The 19,912-nt window shown below is 40.2% G+C and overlaps 1 protein-coding gene across 3 annotated transcripts in view; it reads left to right on the forward strand.

The window, feature by feature from the left end:
- Positions 1-19,912, forward strand: part of LOC116943843 (pre-mRNA-processing factor 40 homolog A-like) — a 30,597-nt gene extending 10,685 nt beyond the window's left edge. For 2 of the 3 annotated variants that reach the window (XM_076068148.1, XM_076068150.1), the window contains exons 14-27: positions 1,289-1,453; positions 3,817-3,925; positions 4,461-4,611; positions 5,249-5,382; positions 6,266-6,380; positions 6,880-6,971; positions 7,569-7,685; positions 9,259-9,396; positions 12,059-12,154; positions 14,083-14,169; positions 14,948-15,053; positions 15,174-15,235; positions 15,796-15,951; positions 18,678-19,912. In XM_076068148.1, the coding sequence (XP_075924263.1) occupies positions 1,289-1,453; positions 3,817-3,925; positions 4,461-4,611; positions 5,249-5,382; positions 6,266-6,380; positions 6,880-6,971; positions 7,569-7,685; positions 9,259-9,396; positions 12,059-12,154; positions 14,083-14,169; positions 14,948-15,053; positions 15,174-15,235; positions 15,796-15,951; positions 18,678-18,809 (1,660 nt within the window). In that variant the 3' untranslated portion in view covers positions 18,810-19,912. The remainder of the gene's footprint in view (positions 1-1,288; positions 1,454-3,816; positions 3,926-4,460; positions 4,612-5,248; positions 5,383-6,265; positions 6,381-6,879; positions 6,972-7,568; positions 7,686-9,258; positions 9,397-12,058; positions 12,155-14,082; positions 14,170-14,947; positions 15,054-15,173; positions 15,236-15,795; positions 15,952-18,677) is intronic. The other variant, XM_076068149.1, reaches the window with a different exon arrangement.

Here is a 19,912-nt window from a genome sequence, read left to right on the forward strand (position 1 = left end):
GTAAGTAATTGGCAAATGATTGAAATTGTATCCTATTCACCTTCAACTGCGGCTCGCATTACCACCACTCGCAGTTCCTGTTTGTGGCTATTTCATGAATAAGAGGAATAATGTGTAAAAATAATCCTATACACATTTGTCCACAGTGTGTTGCCATAGATTGATAATGATGAATAATAATAATAATAGTAATGGTGATTGGACTTTTTATGTGCATGGTTGCTGGCCAGTATTCTCCTGCAGTTTTTAAGTGCAATCTGCCGTGCGTGACTTTGGTCTCTAGCTGTGCATTATTGTAGTATTTGGTCTGCACATGATGATGAAGTAAATGTGCCGAAGGTAACAACTGCGTACATGGAGTGATGAGATTAGTTAATGTGTAGGAGTGAGTATGACTGTAACGCCACAGGACTGAGAGATAGTGACGAAGTTGGGAGGCCTTCATCCAGAAGTGTGTTTACACATTAGTTCGTGATGATGATTAAGGTCACAGTGACACTAGAGCAGCATCAGCCACATTTTTTCATGGCTAGGAGGCACCTGGTAGCGGTCTTGGAAGTTACTTTACTGCTATGTTTACCCATAGCCATTGTGAAAGTCAGAGGAATTGAGTGGAAGTAGCAGTAAAAATTCCTCTTCTAATCCACATTGTGGCTTTGTGTGGACCAGAGGAGTTTTTCGTTAATGCAAATAATTGGTTCCATGAACACGCATATTGCGTTGGATAACAGGAGTTTCACTGAACTCACATTTTCTTTCAGTTACGTTACGAAAACCATTAATGTTTGTTCATATACTTCCAGTGCCAGCTTGCTGAGGAGTTATAAGTAGTGGTAATACAAATAAAAAAAAAACTTTGACGCTAATTGCGACATTGTAATGTATGAATCATTTGCCTACAACTCGGTCCTGAACAATAACAATAGTGCTTACAATCATGTCTGAAACAAAATGACACAGGTGTTGTGATTATTGTCATTAAGGTTGTTTTAAATATAAAGAAGTGTGCTTTATGAACAATAACATGAATTAACATGTAGGTCCATTAGCCTATATGCCTTCTGGACCAATGTTTTCAATAAAATGTATATGTAAGCTTGCAAACTTCAGGACCGATTTCAACGTTGAGTTTTGTTAAATAGGTTCAACTCATGTTTAGGAGCAAGATCGATTGTTGTATAACTAGATCATGAGGGATATCAATGGATAAGAGAGGCCATCCTGCAGTGGATCAATGATGGCTCTGGGTGGGCATGCCTCTGTCTGCTTATGCATGTTTACCCCCCAGCGCCCTGCCTAAGCTGAGTGAGAAGAAGCAGGCATACAACGCATACAAGACCCAGCGAGACAAGGAGGAGAAAGAGGAAGCACGGCTCAGGGCCAAGGAGGCCAAGGATCGGTTGCAGCGTTTCCTTGAGACACATGAGAAGCTCAACTCGTATGTGAAATACAGGTGAGCGACAAGGGTCCCAATGCAACACTTTTTACCGTTTTATATTACAGCTCAGCTTGAGTCTCATTGTCTTAATGCTCAAATGAGTATTAAGTGATGCTCATTTCCACGTTTGGCCTTGAAGTTCGAAGTTCCACATTCTCATGACGGTGGCTGGTCTCTTTATATAATCACCACTTTTAATTCTAACAATTGGTTAACCAAGTAAGGTAAGCCATTTGCTGATATGCAAGTGTCCCATTACCTTTTTTGTAATTAATGAAATGAGGCGATTAGGTGGGTAGAGTGGGGAATGAAAAGGGAGGGTGCTGGATATGGGCTGGAGCAAAAGCAGGTGTTCAACTCTCAAGATAAAATGGGAGTGAAAAAAGGGTTCAATTATTATGGAGGCTTTCACAACCATTGAGTCAAAATGTGTTTTTTTGTGAGATCGTGTGGGTTTGTCAATTATAAATATGCATCCCCCATCACAAATTTGGCCTGCTGAATTCTAATTGCTGAATGAGTTTTTGTCATAATGCCAGATAAGTGTATTCTTTACATATCTGAGCTCATTGGTTGTTTTAATCACACTTTATACTAATACATGTGCTTGAATTAAAAAATCAATTGAATAAATAAAATTGCAAAATTCTTAACTTCTTCCAGGTTGATAGCTATAGACTAAGTGCTGCATTTAAGCATTCTGAAGCGCCTGATGCTTATACTGTATTAAGTAATTGATCTAAATTAACGCTTGAACAGAATCATAATGCCATTAAATAATTACGTCCGTTTAAGTTAAATAAATAAATCCAGTCCGTCTCTCACAATCGCTGGCAAATTTCAAGTTTGTTGCATGTTGGGAAGTACGCTAAACCTTTTGAACAGACACACAATCACAACTTTGCCTTTTATATATATGGAGATATGGGTGTATGGCCCAGCTGTAATTACTTGCCATTCAGTTCTGAAGCACAAACTTGCCGTCAGCAGTTTGGGTTCGAGCGTCTGAAACTGACGTCCCATTTTTTTTAGACAATTGAGACGCATGGGTAAGATATATTATGGCTCCTAATTTAATGATGGGCATGCGATAGCAGTAACCCATTCTATTATCGCTGTAATTAAGACTTTAAAAAAATGTCCATAACATCGTTAATGCCACTCTTGAATCAAATTGTTATAAAGATAGGTTATTGTTTGCATTTTTGATCAGATGCATTTTGGTAATTATTCAGCTGAATGCACTATCTATCACCCACTTAGCATGCATTACGTTGCTTGAGAAATGAGCATGCTAACTTTCAAATAACGTTTTTGTCAATTCATTGTCCAAATGCTGTACTGAGCGAGTGGTGATCATCCATGGGTTTTTTTTCCGAGCATCGTTATGGCATTGATCTGTCTCCCTTGGACAGTGTTACATTCTGTTCGAGTTTGCATTTTATTAATACATATATCTCTATTTGTATTAGAATAATCATGAGTATTAGCCATTCTCAATCTTCTGCTTGATCGGTAGCACGGTTGGCTACTTACGGTGGGAAATAAATTGAATATACATACATTGAATGTGATAATTTCAAATATTCACCCATACAATTATAATGCAACTTAATCGTAAACAAAAACTTGTTAGAAATATGAGCATAACTATTTATTTGCATAGCTAACCTGCACAGCATTGTGAAAAATATGAAAAGTCATTGCGTTTCTTTTCATGAAAAACTTGATGTTTCCTTCCTTTTTAAGATATTTTCATATTTTACAGCAATAAAGGTGTCACATTTGGCTTAAGTAAATAAATTGTTTTACGATTGCTGCTACAGTCACCTCGACTGACATTTAAAAAAATCGGCATTTGGAAATTTCCCACTTTATACAATAAATTATTCACGTCAGTGATTGTTGTTGTGACTTTGAAAAAAAGTGCTTTAAAAAAGTACACAAACAAATGTAACCTGCTACTTTTCATAGACCGAAATCTATTTCAAGTGCCTCCCCTGTGGAGTGGCCATTTGCAGCACAAATGAATCAGACATAAATGCCTGAAACTATTATTCAAAACATTTGTTGATTAGCACTTGTAAAAAAAGATGTGTAGGTACTTAAGGACCCTTTGTTTCAATTTAAATCGCACTTCCGATGAGCACGGTTGTCTACGTATGGTACAAAAGAAGTGCTAAATACATTGTCATAAACACAAGCACCCACATGTCATACATTCACAATGCGCATATCATATTTGATTGGCAGACATGGACTACTGCTATTGTAAAAATCTAACTTGCTGTTAAGATGGAACAAGCTATAACGACTGGTTGTGTAAATGTCCCAATTAACGCTAATCCATGGCTGCAACACAACCCTCGACCCTACAGGAAGGCAGAGCAGATGTTCGGGAGCATGGAGGTGTGGAACAATGTGCAGGAGCGGGATCGCAACGAGATTTATGAGGATGTCATCTTCTTCCTGGCCAAGAAGGAGAAGGTGAGTCACAAAACAATTAGACCAATTTTCAAAAATTATTTAACAAATTGCTCAACAAATTTGTGTTGCTGCTTCTCAATAAGCACAGAACCAAGTACTGCTAGTGTGCATTTGTATCTTGGTCCAGGTGGTTCTTGAGTCTCCATCACCACCTGAACAGGCACCTGTAGCTTTAAAGAGGCTGCTGGTGTTGCCAGAAAAAAATTAGAACAGAAATAAAAAACATAAAACCTGTTTAATTGATATTTGTAAGGGAACCCCATGATTTTTTTTATAAAATTGAGATTTAATGACACTGGGTCACTAGCAGAATGAATTTCAATAATGGCAGTCACTTTACCGAGTTGTCATAGACAAGTGAGAATCTCTTACATTGACCAAAGTTGGCTCATTCTCTCAGATCACATCATTCCCGAGCTCTGGCTCTCCAATGATGTTCCCATGTTCTTGTTAACATGCACATTTTGTATTGCTCAAATATATGTTGTTAATCCACTCTATGGTCCACCCACCGCGTCCACTGCTGTGTGACCAGGAGGAGGCCAAGCGTCTACGTAAGAGGAACATCCAGGCACTCAAGAGCATCCTTGACAGCATGACAAGCGTCACATTCCGCACCACCTGGTCCGAGGCGCAGCAGCACCTTATGGACAACCCCACGTTCGCGGAGGACGAGGAGTTGCAAAGTGAGGCCCTTGTTTAATCTCCTCTTGCTGCCGTATACCCTTTTTCTCTCAATTATAACTCCACCAAGCCTAATGCAACTTGTATAGTAGCGTTTCCTAGATGCTGCCTTTCTCTCTCTGTATTGGTATTCTGTGTGTGGGTGGCAGTGTTGGTAATGCACCAGACAAACAATGAGAAGAAAGGGTGCAGGTTAAAATCGTGGTCCAGGTTAAAATTGTGGTCCAGGTTAAAATTGTGGTCCAAGTTTTTTCTGAGCCCATGATTTTGCTGGGATCAATATAAAGTTGTCAGTTGCTACCTTGGAGAGAATCACCCACACTGCAGGAATGCGACATTTTTATAACTGCCTGTGATGTCCCAGGGGAGATTAGTTCCATCCTATTGAGTAGGAACACATTTTAATTCTGTTATTTAACTGTACTCTCGGAAGTGTTGTCATTTGTGTTGTCCAATTGAAGCAAGTTAAAACAAGTTGTTCCAAGCATGCTTTTCTATCTAACCCAAGCGGGTATTTTTGACACTAATTTTATTTTTGGCACGCTCTTATTTCCAGTAAACACTCACCTCAGCATCGTGTTGTGCATTGTATGATTGTCAATTTGTGCGCATGAACACCATACCGGTTCTGGAGCACAGATATGGACAAGGAAGATGCACTGATATGCTTTGAGGAGCACATCCGTGCACTGGAGAAAGAGGAAGAGGAGGATAAAGAAAAGGGCCGACTGAGAGAGCGCCGCATGCAACGCAAAAACCGTGAACTGTTCCAGGTGTGGCATCTGACACTATATTCATGTATACTCTTTGGTTCTTTCGGTAAAGTCACGTAGGTAGAAAAATAAATAATGAATCACGGCGTTTCGATCGCAACACAAGCAATCGTCATCAGGTGGAAAGATACAGCAGTTTAACTGCTAAACAAGAAAGGGCTGCTGCAACAAGAGATTATTTATAGGTTTGAGGTGGGTGTCACCCAAGGGTAAGTAGGTGGGGCCGGAGATGGAAAGGAGTCCCGTCGCCGCACGCACAGCAGCTGCGTTAAAGGGAGAGATGGGCATGTCAATGTAAACGAGTTTAATGGCAAGATAGCGTCTGTGTCAGAGGACCGGGCATAGCGCCACCTTGTGGGCAACACAAGCTGCGGCGTTGGCTACTGCACAGGGAGAGGGCAGCGTATCAACGCAAGAGAACCACGGTAACGGTGGCCGTGCCAGTGAGACATACAGCCTATTCAACAGCGAGAGCTACTGTTACATCGAGGCAAAAGGGAGCAGCGGTGGCCATGTTAGTGATAAAATAAAATAACACAATCAGCGGCCTTCATCAGGTGAAGGCCGCTTGTGTTGTGGCCGAAACGTCGTGAGAATATTATTGTGTTATTTTATTTTATCAGTTTATTATTTTATTCTCATTCTACGTGACTTTACTGAAAGAACCAAAGAAGATGAATCCTTGCAGTCACGAAAGCTTAAAATCGAGATTTATTATTTATTTTTATACCTACGTGACTTTACCGAAATAACCAACGAGTATGGATTCCTGCAGTCACGAAAGCTTCAAATCAAGATTATATTCATGTAGTAATGCTGCTACTATCTCTGGGCTGCATTCTTTACGGTATGATACTCTGCGTGACTGCTTTCTCCTGTACAGCTGTTTTTGGATGAGTTGCACAACAATGGGAAGCTGCACTCCATGTCTACATGGATGGATCTGTACCCGGCCGTCAGTGCAGACATTCGCTTTTCCAGGATGCTGGGGCAGCCTGGTAAGACATGATTAATTGCCGTACCCCCTGTTCACTCATCTCTCCACTTTTTATTCTGTTAGATCTCCTTCACTTGTTCTGCATCTCATCTGTCTTCAGTCAAACTTTTTACATTTATTTTCCTCACCTGCTTGGCTGTCGCTTACTTAAGATGTCCCACTGCTACTTTTTTTCCAATGTGAATTTTCATCGCTTAGCTGTTATGTCAGCTCCCCATTCTCTAGAATCTCGCTTGCTTGTAAAGTTTCACCTTGATTTTTCTGGTTCAATAATTGAGTCTACCCTGTTCATAAAATAACTTCATTGGAGGACTATGAAAATTTGATAGCACTTGCATCACAAAGCTACCCCAGCAGCTGTGTTCGAGAGTCGTGCCCAGCTGCTATGCCATACACTTTGTAATGGCCAGAGGTGAAGCAGTGAGCCAGAGTGAATTGAGAATATACAAATGCATCTCATCTGATTTTCAAGTCGGCAGCTTATTCATTGCATCTTGCAGGTTCTACACCACTGGATTTGTTCAAATTCTACGTGGAGGACCTCAAAGCTCGCTACCATGAGGAGAAGAAAATAATCAAGGATGTGCTCAAGGTACTGAGTGACAGCAGGCTTGCATCTCCTATACTAGTATAAAAGTTGTGACTGTCTACCTGCTTTTTCACTATACTACTGTGGGAAATAAACGTTGGTTGGCTTATGGAGAGATTGATCCCCCACGAATGGAGGTAATTGCCACCAAAAGCTGGTTATGTTGCCAAAAATACAAGCTGTGCTGCCTATTTGTAATAGGATTTTTTAAGTAATACCTTGTTTTCATAGTTAAAAGATACATTTACATGTATTGTATTGATAATTCAGGCTAGCATCAGTTCTCTCTTTAATACGGAAGCATTGCAGACAATATTAATGTATGTAAATAATTTTTATTTTCCACCATGTGGCAGAGGTTGATGTAATAGGTAGTGGTGCCATAATGTATCATCCCGGTCTCAATTATACTCGTAAGCTTCTAAATTATGAATTATCAACAGCTTGGCAAGTATCTATATTATATTATAGATACTTGATTATTATAGATTATATAAGGTACCCAACTGTAAAGCAGAACAGCAATATCAAATGTGACACTGTCGTGTTGGTCATCCGAGCTGTTTGTCCTCTTCTACCCACCCATATTCCTGTTCAAAGGACAAGAACTTCATGGTTGAGGTGAAAACGACGTTTGAGGAGTTTGCATCCCTCATCAGCTCTGACAAGCGTGCTGTAACACTGGACGCAGGAAACGTGAAGCTCGCGTTCAACAGTGTATGTTTCGCAAAACATTTTTTTTTCCTGATTCGAATGGGCTGGGTTTATACACCAAACTGTTCAGGGAGCCAACAAGCCAAGGCAAACGCTACCTGCCATGACCAGAATACTTAGTATATATACTGTTTGTTTTATAGATGAAGTTAATATTTCCTGTAATGTTCCTGCACTGTTTCATCATATTCGTGTGTCCCCCCACACCAAAAACAAACGTTTCACTATAATACATACTACAGTACCCTTCAACCACATTTTTCACTTATATATGTGATCTAGACTTGAAAAAAGGTCTCAAGAAGCCCATTGCATACTCTCAACATGGGTGGTGTATGATGTTTTGTCCAATGGCTCAAGGACCAAGTGGTTGGTCGCTAAGTTATTTTTAAATCGGGTACTTATGTCACCTGATGACCAGATCTTGTTGGGTTTATTCTTAATCATTGAGTATGCGTTCATAATAGCATATTTGCAATATGATATAATTCTAGTGCTGCTTATCTTTTTTTATATTGGTTTTGGAAGGATAATTTAATGCCATTTGAATTGTGCCCTAATCTCTTAACCTATGATTTGCATGGCACATTTTACGTGTGCAATTTTCAAGTATCTATTCTATCGTTATTTGCTGGAGCTAACTTTATTGGCAGGTGGCTCTGAGGGAAAAAATAGTCACTCAGTAGATTATACAAGAGTATGCTAACATCCGCCTGCCAGCATCCCAGTCCACTTGGCTGATTTACCCAAAAAGTGATTTTAAATTACTCTCCATGAGGATTTTTACATTCACCATTTTTCCGTCACTCAGGTAGTAGTGTGCCGAGTCCTTATGAAACATTAAACACATCTGGTGCTCCACTTTGGTAAATTGCATGATGTAAGTTAAGGCACCATGAGGAGCCTCTGTCCTTGCGAGATGTATTACCATGGCACCATGGGTCACAAACTTCCTGACAGGCAGGAAACTATGGAATGGGCCCGCGCTTGGTTAATCTGTATCTAGAAAACAAAAATCTAAATTTAAAGCAAAAAACCCACGACGTTTCGATCGCAACACAAGCGGTCTTCATCAGGTAGAGCGAAAAGAGGCAGGCAAACCTCCAAATGAATATTCCTTACCCCCCCATTGTCTGCTCGTGCAGCCCTTTCCCCCACCCACTCACTCTGGAGCCCTTATAAGCAGCTACATTTGGAAGCTTGCCTGTCTCTTTTCTCTCCACCTGATGAAGACCGCTTGTGTTGTGATCAAAACGTCGTGGGTTTTTTTGCCTTTAATTTAGATTTTGGTTTTCTATCTATGTGACTTTACCGAAAGAACCAACAATATGAATTCCTGCAATCACGAAAGTTTTAAGTCTAAATTTAATATGTATCTCTAAATTTACATATTTTCATTGCTCAGTATTGTTGCATTATAAAATATGAAGGCATCTGCAGCTCAATGAGATAATGGGAAACCGTTGTTGATAAGCCCCAACAGGTTACTTATTGACTAAACACCCATTTACAGGCTTGCGTGGCAAAAGGTGCAAACCCAGAAACATTTTGTGTAATGGCGTCTGAATGAATGCAGCTGATTGAGAAAGCGGAGGCGCGTGAGAAAGAACGCGAGAAGGAGGAGGCCCGCAAACAGAAAAGAAAGGAGGCTGCATTCCGCAACATGCTGAAGCAGGCGACCCCTCCTCTGGAACACGACTCCAAGTGGGATGATGTGAGCAAGATTGTCGCCATTTCCACAGTTAATTGTCTAATCCTTGCCCCAAGACGATTTGTTGGCTGCATGTCAATTTAATGTGTCAAAAGTGTAACCATGCTCAACTGATCTTGATGCAGTGCTTAAATCTGTTGGTGGTGATAGCCAATTTTTGAAATTCCACATTACTCTGGTTGGAGGTACTTTATCAATGGGATGATCACTTCACTTTCCACAATGTGCTGAAAGTTGAATGCGGCCGCTAGTAAATTAGAAATGCTGTCCTTTATAGCTTTCTCATACTCACATCTTTTTGCCCACTATTGTCTATAAAGTGAGACACTTCAGAGTTTCTTAAATTGTTAAAATTTACTTCCATGTAATTTAAATGGGAAGCACTGCTTGCAGAAACAACAATTAATTGGATTGTTGTGCCATTTTCTTTTCTCTTATCAGAGCTGTTATGGAATTAAAGGGATATATTTATTATCTTCATATGAACTATCAGCCATTCCTTATTAGTCTAGTGCCCTTTGGACAAAATGCATTATAGGCTCATATAACGGAATTCCTGTTAATACCATAGCCATCTTGAGTATCTGTAAAACACTGATTGTGAAGTATGTCCTATTAAATTGTCTACACATACATTGAGCTTTTATAACTGCATTGTGTTCAGCACCAACATAGTTACGTCTTATATCACATGTTTTGGAAACGCGTTGTAGCCAATTTTGATACAAGACTGCACCAATGCACTCTAGTGCCTGCACTGGCTTCTTGTTGTGTGCATGACTGCTATGCCGAACTCTGATTTGTGATGCTTTACTTGCCATTTGAAGCAGCATAATGCAGAGAAATATAAATTAGATGTCACTGTGTCCAGCATAGTTCTTTGGGACATGTTATTCACAGTCAACAGCCACGCAGGAAAGCAGCACAAACAATTCGGTCCATTGCATTTTGTTACGCATTGATACGTTTAAATATTATTCTTGGTAGATATTGCTTGGTCTTTGTGCCATATAATATTTGTAATTGGATTTTAGCAAAACATTGCTTATTCAAGATTATGGCCTTGTTTATGTTCACTTACAAGTTGTACTTGTACATGTTAATTTGATGCAGTGCATGGTTGTGTACAAGTTGTCAGCTGTGTGTTTTTCAGCATGTATACTCTGTATTGTTGTGTTCCAGGATTCATTCATGTTGTACTTGACACATTGCACATGTGTGTTTTAAATGGGTCTTCAGGTTTAATTTAATTTATACTGTTACAAAAGACATGCTTAAAACAATTAGAACTGATATTCTTGGGTCTTTTGGTAAAGTCACATAGATAGGTTCAAATAAATTATATATAAAAAACTATGACGTTTCGATCGCAACACAAGCAATCGTCATCAGGAGAAAAAATAGATGGAAAACTGCTGAGGCAGGATGTTTTAAAGGTTTGAAATGGGTGTAGCCTCAGGGTCATAAGCGAAGTGGGTGGGGCTAGTGATGTTTAAATGAGAAATTTTCATGTTAATGTAAGATCGCAGAGCCACCGCCACATCGAGGAAAACGAGCAACGGTGGCTGTGTTAGTGACACATTTAACCTGTTAATGTAAAACCAGAGAGTCGAAAATAACTACTAACATCGGAAGGTAGGATGGAAACATCACAGCCAGTTATCACTTAAAACTGGTTATTTTCGACTCTGGTTTACATGAACAGGTTAAATGTATTTACATTAACAGGTTAAATGTGTCACTAACACAGCCACCTTTGCTCGTTTTCCTCGATGTGGCGGTGGCTCTGCGATCTTACATTGACATGCTAATCTCTCACAATACAATGGCAATCTCCGCAGCTTCGTCGTCGTGGAGGTACCTCTCCAATCTTACATTTACATGCAAATGTATCACTTTAACATCACTAGCCCTGCCCACTTCTGTCTCTGGCCTTCCATGCTTTGAATGCGAATATAAACTAGGTACGCTAAATCAAGTGCACACACTAGTTTTGAAATGGATATTTTTTAGTCTTGATTTGAAGCTTTCGTGGTTGCAGGAATCCATACTCTCTCTGGCTCTTAACGTTACCGAAAAAAGCAGAGAGTATGGATATTTTTTGTGTAGATCGTAAAAAAATGTACAGCACATGAGAACCTTTCCTGTCTTTTGTCGATAAATGAGTAAAAGCATCACCCAGCTCAAGCGAGCCTTGCTGCAGCATTTTTCTCTGGAGGTTTATTTAATTTGTTACACAGATTATATACCATTTAGCCAGTTGCTTGGCTATTTTACAAGGGAGATTCGTTGGTGGGGGAATTTCCACATTGCCATTGTGATGGACACCACTTGCTGCTGTTTGCATTAAGGGGCATAAACCATCATGCCAACTCCGGTCATCCTCGCAGCGGCTTTTGGTTCGCCATGAAACAAAGACGGTCACTGCATCGTGACTTTCAAATGCGCTTCTGCGGCCGTCTGGAACGCTCTTCCGATATTACTAAGCCAACGGGGCTATGCACTTTTAAATCTAGATTTTAAACTTTTCTTAAGAAATGCTTTTTGTGTTTAGTTTGTCGTCCTTCCGCCGCACCTCCGATTAGCACGGTTGGCTACGTATGGTACAGAATAAGTTCATACATACGTGTCCTTAATGTTGTGTGTGTCTGTGCATGTGTTCAAGGTGCGAGACCGCTTCGTCAATGACTCAGCCTTTGACCAGATCACTGTAGAGTCAGAGCGCATCCGCCTCTTCAAGGAGTACGTGGGGGCCCTGGAGGTGTGTGCTCCCTCTACTCAGTGCTGGGTTAATACATCTTTGCATGCACACATATGCACACCTAAAACATATAATTCCCCGTACATGAATGGTGTTTCAATTATTGCATACACTTTGATACATTTGCTTGCATAGGATGCACGTTAAAGATGGATCATTACATTTAGCATTACAGGCATGGCCCAGAAGGGTGTGTATAGTGATCTGTACTGTGCCTGGCTGCAGTTTCCTTTGCTTTGCTGATGTTCACAATGCAACAGGAACTTATTTTCGGCTGAGTCAACCTTAAAAGACACCCAGTCCAGGTTAAATATAAGCTACTGTTAATATTATGTAGGAGCAGAAATGTTACTGTCACTGAGTTCATAGTATGTTGGGCTAACTGAATTGTTCTAACTAGTTGATACATTTACTCATACAATGGTTTTATAGCAGAAAGACAAAATAGATGCATTGCATACATTCACACGTCACCAGAAGAATAGGACTTGTATTGGATATTCGTTCATTTGTGTTATGTTCATGAAATTACAAGGCCTTTGTTCAGTGATTGCATCTGATACTTAATTTTGAGCTGCTACTGTTAATTGCCAACATACATTCACAAAAAAGATTGCCATCAAAAGCATCACATGGATATGCAAACATGTGAAATCAGAACAAATAATATCCAAAGCCAATAAAACTTGAGTCTGACACGAACACCTATTTCACTGTTACATGGAGAAGGCACAATAACTACTGTGCTGTGCTAAACCAGTATGCATGGATCAAAATAGGATAGGGCAACTCAAGTCCCAATACCCCTTCTGGGACCGTGCAATCACCATCCTTAACATATTGCCATATGCAAGAATAGAATGCATCCATCTCTTTAAATGTTTGGTAGAAGGCCTCCAAGTTTGGAAGTGATTAATGCCGTCTGAACATCCAGCTTCCCAGAAGATGAGGATATTGCATAAATATTGTGCCAGCACTCCCCCGTTTAATTACAGGTTTGTGAGCCAAAAGCAAATCCGGTTGTTTGCCATGTGGTCCTGGCAGTTGCATTAGTTGAGAATACCTCATGGAAGTGAAAACAAAAATATTGCATAAAAAATGTTAATTGAATCAACTAAAAACGACGCATTCCCAGAGGGAGGTTCACAAACATTTTAAGTACCAAATTAAAATTAGGTGAGGCTTATTTAAGTCAGGAGCCCAATGAAGGCGCAGCCAAACTGAGTGGTAATCTCAAGTCCCAAAATAGCCATATTTTTAATAAGTAAACATTGCCAGACAAAACACCTTACCGACTGTTGTTTGCCAACATTTTGAACACAGCATCTGTTGTATTTGAAAATAATCCAAACCTTTTTTAGTGCAATGCAGAAGTGGTTTTGAATTAGTGGTATTGACATGTTTTTAATCATCATCTCTTTCCATTGGGACATTTAATTCATCGACTAATTACTCTCAGATGTAAATTTTGCCTCTTGGTTGATCAATTTGAGACTGAAACTTTGACATTTGCTAATTTATTGTGATGTCAAATTTTGTAATTGCAATCTATTTTTACAAACTTTTAAGGTGATTGTCCCTGTAGTTGAATTAAGTGGTTCACTCATCGTTATGAGCTCAATTACCAGTTTATTTGCCAGCCACACATAACATCAGTGTAAAGTGGTATCTTAACCTTTCCTGCACCTCACCTACATCAAGTGAACCGTTAATATTAAAGTATATGGTGAGTAAACATCAGCGCTGGAGAGACAAATAGGGTCAGACCAGGGAAATGGGTGTAAAACTCCCTTGTGCACAATTCTGATATGAATACTCAACCGCTAACAGAACTTCTTACCCTCATAGTTTGTGCGGTTATAATGGGGATCTTTGTTACAGAGATGCCGATTCTTTGATGTTGCTGCTACTGATGCCTTGTGATGCAGGTGGAGTGCCAGCACTACCACCCCAAACACAGCCGAAAGCACTCTAAGAAATCTAAGAAGCATCGGAAGCGCTCTCGTTCCCGCTCGGTGAGAAGATACACTCACACCATGTACATCTTGTCATGGAAATACATACATTCAATGCCACTGCACGGTATTGTATGGTTTAATTTTAGCTGCTAACGAATTTTATGAACACGAAATAAAATTATTGCTCCATCCAATTGTGTCAACGAATTAATGTAGGGTATTACTGTTTCAATATACTTTTATGATAAGTACTTTAAACAGGGATCTTTTCTATTTCCATTTATTTGCTAGTTTGCCTGACTAACCACCGAACCTGTGTATTTATATTGAGTTACGTTCACAGAGTTGTTTACAGTGGAGCGATGGTGCAGTGGTTAGCGTGCTGCAGTATGAACCCTGAAACCTGAATATCGATTCCTGGTCATGGCTAAAATTAGTGGCCAGTGATATCTGAACCAGTCGTATTACCTGATTTAATCAACCTACACGATTATGTATTGTCAAGTAGCCCCTATGGCTGACACAGCATGGGGAAGCCTTCATCCAACTGTCGATTGACAAAGAGCTGAAAATTATATTAAAATTATCTGGTCTATTGAACGTAGACTTTTTGTTCATTATTCTGGTAGCACGTAATTTTGTCAGGATGCCCTGTGTTGTTCTCTATTGGTGGAATAGTGCAATGCCCTTTTATAAACATCCATATGTATGTTGAACTTATTTGGTACCATACGTAGCCAACCGTGCTAATCAGAGGGTGCGCATATTGGTAAATCTTGCCTGCAACTCAAATGCTGTTGCCATGCACAAATGTAACAAGAGTGAATACACACAGGGGTCTGAGTCGGAAGAAGACGATCATCACCACCGCGTGAAAAAGAAGAAGCGATCTCGTTCCAAGTCTCCATCCGAGCGCTCAAGCAGCGCTGAATCTGGTGAATTTAAGTACCAATTATTTGCCGAGCTATCACTCCTTGTTTCAAAACACCATTTGCCTTTGTAACTGAGAGCATGTTAAAATAATTAACTTTTTCTATTGTTGCTATTTTCAAAACCATCAGACCGCAGCTCAAAGAAATCAAAGAAACATAAGAAGAAGAACAAAAAGAGAAGACACAGATCAGTGAGTCGTGACTTTGTGACGTGTTCTTTATAATGCCTGTTGGCTGTGGGATTATCATGCTTTGTTAGCATTATTAGCTTGTCATGGACATGGTGATGTGCCAATGTTTGTGTTTTCTATTTTTAAAATGTATTCTGCAAGCATTAATTACAGTGCACATGATTTATAGTCTTTAAAAATCTCAGCTCTAATCCTGCCTTTTAAATGCCGATTTAGGCATCCGTTTTTTATGAAGTTGTCTGCCCAAGCTTGTACCGCGAAATATCTTGAGTATCGTTGATATTTGTCAAGTTCTTGTTTAGCATAAAGAAAATACCTAGCCTGTAAAATTCATGGCATAATATATACTTGGTGTATTTGAATAAAGATTTATGAGCCAGTATTGCAGTCCACTGTTTCCTTCCATAGCTTATGCAATATTAACCAGGGTTTAGAGGTGAGGTTATATTTTCTATTGGCATGGATTCAATTCTGCCTAAATGAGCAGGAGTTCAGACACACAGCGTGCTGAATGATATATCGATCAGCTCTTAATAGCTGTTCCACATGCAATCTCTCAGAACTCGGTCGAGTCAGAGGAAGTGAGGGAAAAGGAGAGGGACCGGCGGGATAAGGACAAAGACAAGGACAAAGACAAGGATAAGGAGAGGCATCGTGAGAAGGAACGCACAGACTCGCACAAATCCCCAAAGCGCTCTGGCAGCAAAAAGGACAAGGTAGGTTTAATGGTTGTGATGTTGTGATGCTGTTGGCAACATTTTTATTCTCTACGTTATCATGGTGCCCCCTATTGAGATAATTTCTTTCGATTCATTTTTTTTCTCTAAATTCCTTTGCAAATCTGTGCTTCTAACGTCTGAATTGTGCTTTGCACAGTGCACATCTACTCTAACGATGCTAAATATAGGAAATAGGTCCTATTTTGTTCCTTTGTAAGCATAGTAGCTTGTTTATTGTATGGACCAAGTGTTTCCATGTGCTCCTGCTTTGCTGCCTCAATGGATTCCTATTACATTCTGGAAAACAAAAAGAGTGGAGGACCAAATTTGCTTTTTTCAGACACTACAGTCATGTTTACTCTGGATAATTCATTATTTCTGACGTGGTTATGCCTTTTGAATGTGTAAAATGCAGCTCCTCTAACATGTTCTTTCTCTTGGATGTGTACTCATCTCTCCATAAAACCATGTACCCGGTTAGAAACTAAATATTCCTGTATAAATCAAATTACTCGTGGAATGTAATACCCTATATAACCTTTTCTTTTTTACAACGCCATTCGAAGTTCGGTTTATAAGAAGTTATTAAAAATAAAGTAATGCATGAAATGCTAAACACTTGTGACCAAATCACGTGAATGCTTTCAACCTTGGAGGTGAAGCAGCGTTGAGCCTAGATATCGCTTGAATGGACAGCGACTGCATAAAACAGGTGTTATCGGCTGCTGAAAAGTGGTATTGCAGGTAGCAGAGGGCAGTCCAGCAAAATCAATTGTTGTACTGTACTATGCTCCTATATGTACAGTGAGGGAAAAAAGTATTTGATCCCCTGCTAATTTTGTACGTTTGCCCACTGACAAAGAAATGATCAGTCTATAATTTTAATGGTAGGTTTATTTGAACAGTGAGAGACAGAATAAAAACAAAATAATCCAGAAAAACGCATGTCAAAAATGTTATAAATTGATTTTCATTTTAATGAAGGAAATACGTATTTGACCCCCTCTCAATCAGAGATTTCTGGCTCCCAGGTGTCTTTTATACAGGTAATGAGCTGAGATTAGGAACACACTCTTAAAGTGAGTGCTCCTAATCTCAGCTTGTTATCTGTATAAAAGACACCTGTCCACAGAATCAATCAGATTCCAAACTCTCCACCATGGCCAAGACCAAAGAGCTCTCCAAGGATGTCAGGGACACGATTGTAGATTTACACAAGGCTGGAATGGGCTACAAGACCATTGCCAAGCAGCTTGGTGAGAAGGTGACAACAGTTGGTGCGATTATTCGCAAATGGTAGAAACGCAAAAGAAGTATCAATCTCCCTCAGCCTGGGGCTCCATGCAAGATCTCACCTCGTGGAGTTGCAATGATCATGAGAACGGTGAGGAATCAGCCCAGAACTACACAGGAGGATCTTGTCAATGATCTCAAGGCAGCTGGGACCATAGTCATCAAGAAAACAATTGGTAACACTACGCCGTGAAGGACTGAAATCCTGCAGCGCCCGCAAGGTCCCCCTGCTCAAGAAAGCACATACATGCCCGTCTGAAGTTTGCCAATGAACATCTGAATGATTCAGAGGACAACTGGGTGAAAGTGTTGTGGTCAGATGAGACCAAAATTGAGCTCTTTGGCATCAACTCAACTCGCCGTGTTTGGAGGAGGAGGAATGCTGCCTATGACCCCAAGAACACCATCCCCACCGTCAAACATGGAGGTGGAAACATTATGCTTTGGGGGTGTTTTTCTGCTAAGGGGACAGGACAACTTCACCGCATCAAAGGGACGATGGACGGGGCCATGTACCGTCAAATCTTGGGTGAGAACCTCCTTCCCTCAGCCAGGGCATTGAAAATGGGTCGTGGATGGGTATTCCAGCATGACAATGACCCAAAACACACGGCCAAGGCAACAAAGGAGTGGCTCAAGAAGAAGCACATTAAGGTCCTGGAGTGGCCTAGCCAGTCTCCAGACCTTAATCCCATAGCAAATCTGTGGAGGGAGCTGAAGGTTCGAGTTGCCAAACATCAGCCTCGAAACTTTAATGACTTGGAGAAGATCTGCAAAGAGGAGTGGGACAAAATCCCTCCTGAGATGTGTGCAAACCTGGTGGCCAACTACAAGAAACGTCTGACCTCTGTGATTGCCAACAAGGGTTTTGCCACCAAGTACTAAGTCATGTTTTGCAGAGGGGTCAAATACTTATTTCCCTAATTAAAATGCAAATCAATTTATAACATTTTTTTATATGCGTTTTTCTGAATTTTTTGTTGTTATTCTGTCTCTCACTGTTCAAATAAACCTACCATTAAAATTATAGACTGATCATTTCTTTGTCAGTGGGCAAACGTACAAAATCAGCAGGGGATCAAATACTTTTTTCCCTCACTGTATGCTCCCATCCATCACCAACACATTCTCACCATCATGGTCCTCATCCAGCAATGGATTGCCGAAAGGGTAAATTACTTTGAACAGCATAAAAGGATCACCATCTAGTGTTTCCTGAGAGGCTCATTGAAGTGACTCGAAGCAGAAGTGTGCCACCACAGAGGCCTTTTTCTGATCATACATTATCTTCTGTCTACCAGAGTTCTATCGGGATGTTTCCTCGCTTTCATTTAAGATCTATAACTATTATCCCATGCCGCCATTGCCTCTGCCCCAAGAGGGCTACTGCAAGTGAGCATTGCTTTTATAAATTTATGTTGCGCATTCAGACGGGGTGGGACACCTCGGAGAGTGAGCTGAGCGAGGGGGAACTCGAGAAGCGGCGTAGGGTCCTGCTGCAGCAGCTCGCCGATGATGCCAGGCGCAAGCGCGACACCACGGGGACCGGGCGCGACGCGTGAACACAGCGGCGACAACAGATCAACAGCACTGGCGCCTACAACAACATAGGCACCCCTAATGGTCCTCCAGGAAATGTTTTTTGTGCAGAAACGCAGTTATTTTTCTAATTGGAACACCCGAGATGTTCCAAGGGAAGCCGTGCATTCTGAGAAATGACTACTTGTAAACTGAGGTAGGTGTGGGCACGTTTGGCTTTGGATCGTAGCTATTGGTGCTGGTTTTCCTGCTTCCACATCCATCAAGTTCACAGCCAACTTAAGTGATGATCCAATGATCAGAAAAAAGACAATTGCTATGCTTAGCATTTGGAACCACATTGGATTAATACAAATATGGGAGTAATTTTCCTTTATGTGATGTGAATATGCATTTGCCACATACACGAAAAGTATGATCTGTTCTATTTTATTACAGTGTCATCTGGGCTATGTGGAAGGTTTCTGCTCGGTTAAAATCCCCTTTTAAAACTGGTGTTTAGTCGTGTATGAGGAGTGCTCGGAAATAATAAACATTTCTCAACCGGAAAAGTTGTGCTGCATTAAGTAATCTTGACAATTTAGAGGTTTGCTTGTTAAATATTTCCTGCAGCTTTTATCGTTCACCAATTTGAATTGTATATTGCGTTTGCGACCAAGGTGAACATCATCCTGTCACTGCTGTTTATTTGGTACTTATAAAAAGTTCCACTTGAAAAGCAACAAAATATGAATGAGGTGGTGCGTCACCAAATGACTATTACCTTGAATAGCACATTGTTTCTGTCGAGTACAAAAATATATTTTCATTAATACATTTCCCCGTTTTTGTATCATTGTATCCTATCATTTAGTGGCCATGTAAAAATCGCCCTTACAGGTGTTTTAAATTAATGTGTTTGCTTTAAGACCGAAATTTTAATTCTTTGTTTCACGATTTGCTGTTGTGTAATGTTTATTTTGCAACTTAAATTTTTGATGACACCAAAAGGTGTGGGCAACTTGGCATATTTTGTTTTGAGAGGCAGCAGTCTTGTTTTTTTAGAAAAATATTTTTCAAACGTTGGTTCCAGTTGCGTTAAGTTGACGTTTTGTTTAGTTGAAAAATAAACATTTTCGAAAAAATA

The sequence above is a fragment of the Petromyzon marinus genome, chromosome 19 (genome assembly GCF_048934315.1).
Source record: "Petromyzon marinus isolate PM22_M1 ecotype Great Lakes invasive population chromosome 19, UKy_Petmar_22M1.pri1.0, whole genome shotgun sequence".
In the NCBI taxonomy this organism is placed as follows: Eukaryota; Metazoa; Chordata; class Hyperoartia; order Petromyzontiformes; family Petromyzontidae; genus Petromyzon; species Petromyzon marinus.